Source organism: Lepus europaeus, chromosome 7 (genome assembly GCF_033115175.1).
Source record: "Lepus europaeus isolate LE1 chromosome 7, mLepTim1.pri, whole genome shotgun sequence".
NCBI classification, from domain to species: domain Eukaryota; kingdom Metazoa; phylum Chordata; class Mammalia; order Lagomorpha; family Leporidae; genus Lepus; species Lepus europaeus.
In genome coordinates, this window is record NC_084833.1 from 61,029,900 (window position 1) to 61,033,566 (window position 3,667).

Here is a 3,667-nt window from a genome sequence, read left to right on the forward strand (position 1 = left end):
GGTGTCAAGTTCTGTATTCAGTTCCTGGAATACAAACGTGAGCAAAGTGGACAGAATTCCTGCTGTCGTGGGCCTATACAAACACTACACAGCCGCAGAGAGCTGGAAAACAAGAACTGAACACTTGGAAGGCCGTACTTCCTTCCGGGATGAAAAGATGGAATGTCAAGACATCAGTCTGTCATGGATTACTTGATAGGGTTAGTGGAATCCCAATTTTTAAAATTCGCCATGGGATTAATTTTGAAAACTGGAAAATGATTCTAAAAGATGGGAAAATAAAATTTTAAAGTAACAAAAAGAACTTTAATTTATTTATTTGAAAGGCAGAGTTACAGAGAGGCAGAGGCAGAGAGAGAGAGAGATCTTCTATCCAGTGGTTCATTCTCCAAACTGTTGCAATGGCCAGAGCAGAGCTGATCTGAAGCCAGGAGCTTCTTCCGAGTCTCCCACATGGGTGCAGGGGCCCAAGCACTTGGGCCATTTTTTTAGTGCTTTCCCAGGCCATAGCAGAGAGCTGGATTTGAAATGCAGCAGCTGGGACTCAAACCGGTATCCATATGGGATGCCGGTGCCGCAGGCCGAGGCTTAGCCCACTATGCCACATAGCTGGCCCCATAAAAAGAATTTTTAAACAAAGTACTTGTGGAGATGTTTTATTAAAAATCAAAATAAACCATGCCTATGGTGATTAAAACAGCACGGTACTCTCTTACAACTCAATAATGAAAGATAACCAAACTGAAGATGGATGGAGGATTTGAAAAGACAGTTCCCTAGAGGAAATGCCCAGCAAGCACATGGAAGGGGCACAAGAGCATCAGCACTCAGCAACGCACTCGAGCACCGCTGGCCGGAATAAACACGGCCCTGACACGTGTGGGCAAGAACGCAGCGAACTGGAGCCTCCGCACCTTGTGGTGGGAATGCGAACTGGGGTAGCTGCTTCAGAAACCATCTGACCATTTCTGGAAAGATTAAACCTAGAATTACTACGTGACCCAGCAATTTCACTACAAGCATATGCCCAAAAAACTGAAAGCACACATTTACACAAACACTTGTGTGCATATTCATAGCAACATTATTCCTAATAGCCAAAAATAGGAAACAACACAAACTTCTATCACTGATAAATGGATTAATACAATGTGGTACATCCATACAATGCAATATTACACAGCCATTATAAAGGAAGGAACTACTGATACATGGTACAGCATACATGAATTATGCTAAGAGGCAACCACAAGACCATCTGTGTTATGATTCCATGACTATGTATAATTACTCAACCAAATTTAATTTTTGAAAATTAAATTGTAAAACATGTAAGCTTCTACTCAACATCATCAACAAAATAGAATACTGGGAGTCATTGTGGTGAAGTGGTAAAGCCACCATTTAGAACATTGGCATCCCACATCAAGGTAAATGGAATTCAGTCCCACCACAGCTTCTGAGCCAGCGTGCTGCTAATGCACACCCTGGGAGGCAGCAGATGATGGCTCAAGTACTTGTGTGGGAGGCCGGATGGGGTTCCTGGGTCCAGGCTTTGGTCTGGCTCAGATTCAGTTGTTGTGGCCATTTAGGGAGTGAACCAACAAATGGAAGGTCTCTCTCTCTCTCTCTCTCTCTCCCTCTCTCTCCCCCTCCCCCCTCCACATTCTACCTTTCAAATAAATAAATATAGACTTTTTAAAAAGAAAGGGTAAGAAAAATAATACTAATAAGATTTGTAAACTTTAAGTGTTTAAAAAAATATATAATAATTTTTAGCATTTAAATGGCTAAGGGAAACATTAAGTCCCTAACAGACAAATGGGCTAAGTCCATGAATAAAAAATGCACAAAAGAGAATATGCAAAAGAAAATAAGATAGCATTTTTCAACTATCAAATTCTTAAAATTCATGGTAATTCAAAGCTAGTACCAGTAGCTCAGTGGCAAGGTTGAGCCAGCTTCCCTGGAAACCCGTTTGGAATCCTCAAAAGTGTGATGATAACTTGACACAGTAATTCCACATCCAGAATCGAATCTAAGGAATTTATTTGAAATGCAGGCAAAAATTCATTGAAAGACATGTATCTCATTAAAATGTGTTCCTGCACTCCTGTCTTTTTCTCTAGGAATATCGGAGGTTTATGAAAATCAAAGCACTCAGTCCAGCTTGGTGACGCTGGGGCAGGTCCTAGCAAGGGCTGGGACACGAACCAGACCTCCTGCCCCCCCACTCTACCTGGAGCCATCCTCCCCGAGGAGGATGTCAGGGTGGAGCAATGGAAGCTCCAACATGTCCTACACCAGCTTCCTCCTCGTGGGCTTCCCAGGGCTGCAGGAGTCTCGCGCCCTCCTCGTGCTGCCCTTCCTCAGCCTCTACCTGGTGATCATCTCCGCTAACGCCCTGGTCATCCACACGGTGGTGGCCCAGCGGAGCCTGCACCAGCCCATGCACCTGCTCATTGCCCTGCTCCTGGCTGTCAACATCTGTGCTGCCACCACGGTGGTGCCTGCCATGTTGCTCAGCTTCTCCACATCTCAGCTTCAACCGCATCTCCCTGGCTCGCTGCCTGCTCCAGATGTTCTGCATCTACTTCTTCATTGTCTTTGACTGCAACATCCTCCTAGTCATGGCCCTGGACCGCTATGTTGCCATCTGCCACCCTCTCCGCTACCCTGAGATAGTGACAGGCCAGTTGCTGGCCGGCCTGGTGGGGGCAGCAGCTGCCAGGAGCACATGCATTGTTGCTCCAGTGGTGGCACTGGCCTCCCGGGTTCGCTTCTGCCGCTCACATGTGATCTACCACTTTGCCTGTGAGCACATGGCCCTGATGAAGCTCTCCTGTGGGGACATCTCCCTGAACAAGACCGTGGGCCTCACTGTCCGCATCTTCAACAGGGTCCTGGACATGATCCTACTAGGAGCCTCCTACTCGCGCATCATCCATGCCGCCTTCAGGATTTCGTCAGGTGGCACGCGTTCCAAGGCCCTGAACACCTGTGGCTCCCACTTGCTGGTCATCTTCACCGTCTACTCCTCCACCATGTCTTCGTCCATTGTCTATCGGGTGGCCCGCACCGCCTCCCAGGATGTACACAACCTGCTCAGCGCCTTCTACCTGCTGCTCCCGTGTGTGGTCAACCCCATCATCTATGGGGCCAGAACCAAGGAAATCAGGCAGCACCTGACGACTCTGTTCCAAAGGACACAGTTACAGGTCCCCACAGAGAAGCATCTGTCCCTGCCTTCACAGAGGGAAATTCCTGGCTGAGTTTCTGGCTTTATGGGTTTTAACACACTCTCACTCTTCAGTGAGGGGAGAGAAATTATACAAATGAGTCATCCTTGCCGGACTTAGTCTTGGCTCTCTGCATTCAGTTTTGAAAGTAACCGGCTTCAAAGCAAGCTCTTGTCTCTGGCTTCTAAGTCTTTTCCCCTTCCTTTTGCATATGAATTTCATTCATTTATTCATTCATAGATAATTATTATATATCATCCTAAGCATATGATTTCAAAGAAAGAAAAAAATCTCTCTTCCCTGATGAGCTCTCAACCTTGCAAAGTATATAGAGAGATAACAATTAATAATAGTTTATCTACAAAATTGTATAGGAACATAGATGAGACAACAATCACTAAAATTAGAAACACCTTACAGAGAAGGTT

General features: G+C 45.8%; 1 protein-coding gene across 1 annotated transcript; it reads left to right on the forward strand.

The window, feature by feature from the left end:
• Positions 1–2,263: 2,263 nt before the first annotated feature.
• LOC133764560 (olfactory receptor 52K1-like) lies at positions 2,264–3,272 on the forward strand. Its single transcript, XM_062198232.1, is given in 2 exon segments — positions 2,264–2,536; positions 2,538–3,272. Coding segments are annotated over 2 exon segments (1,008 nt in total).
• Positions 3,273–3,667: the final 395 nt, after the last annotated feature.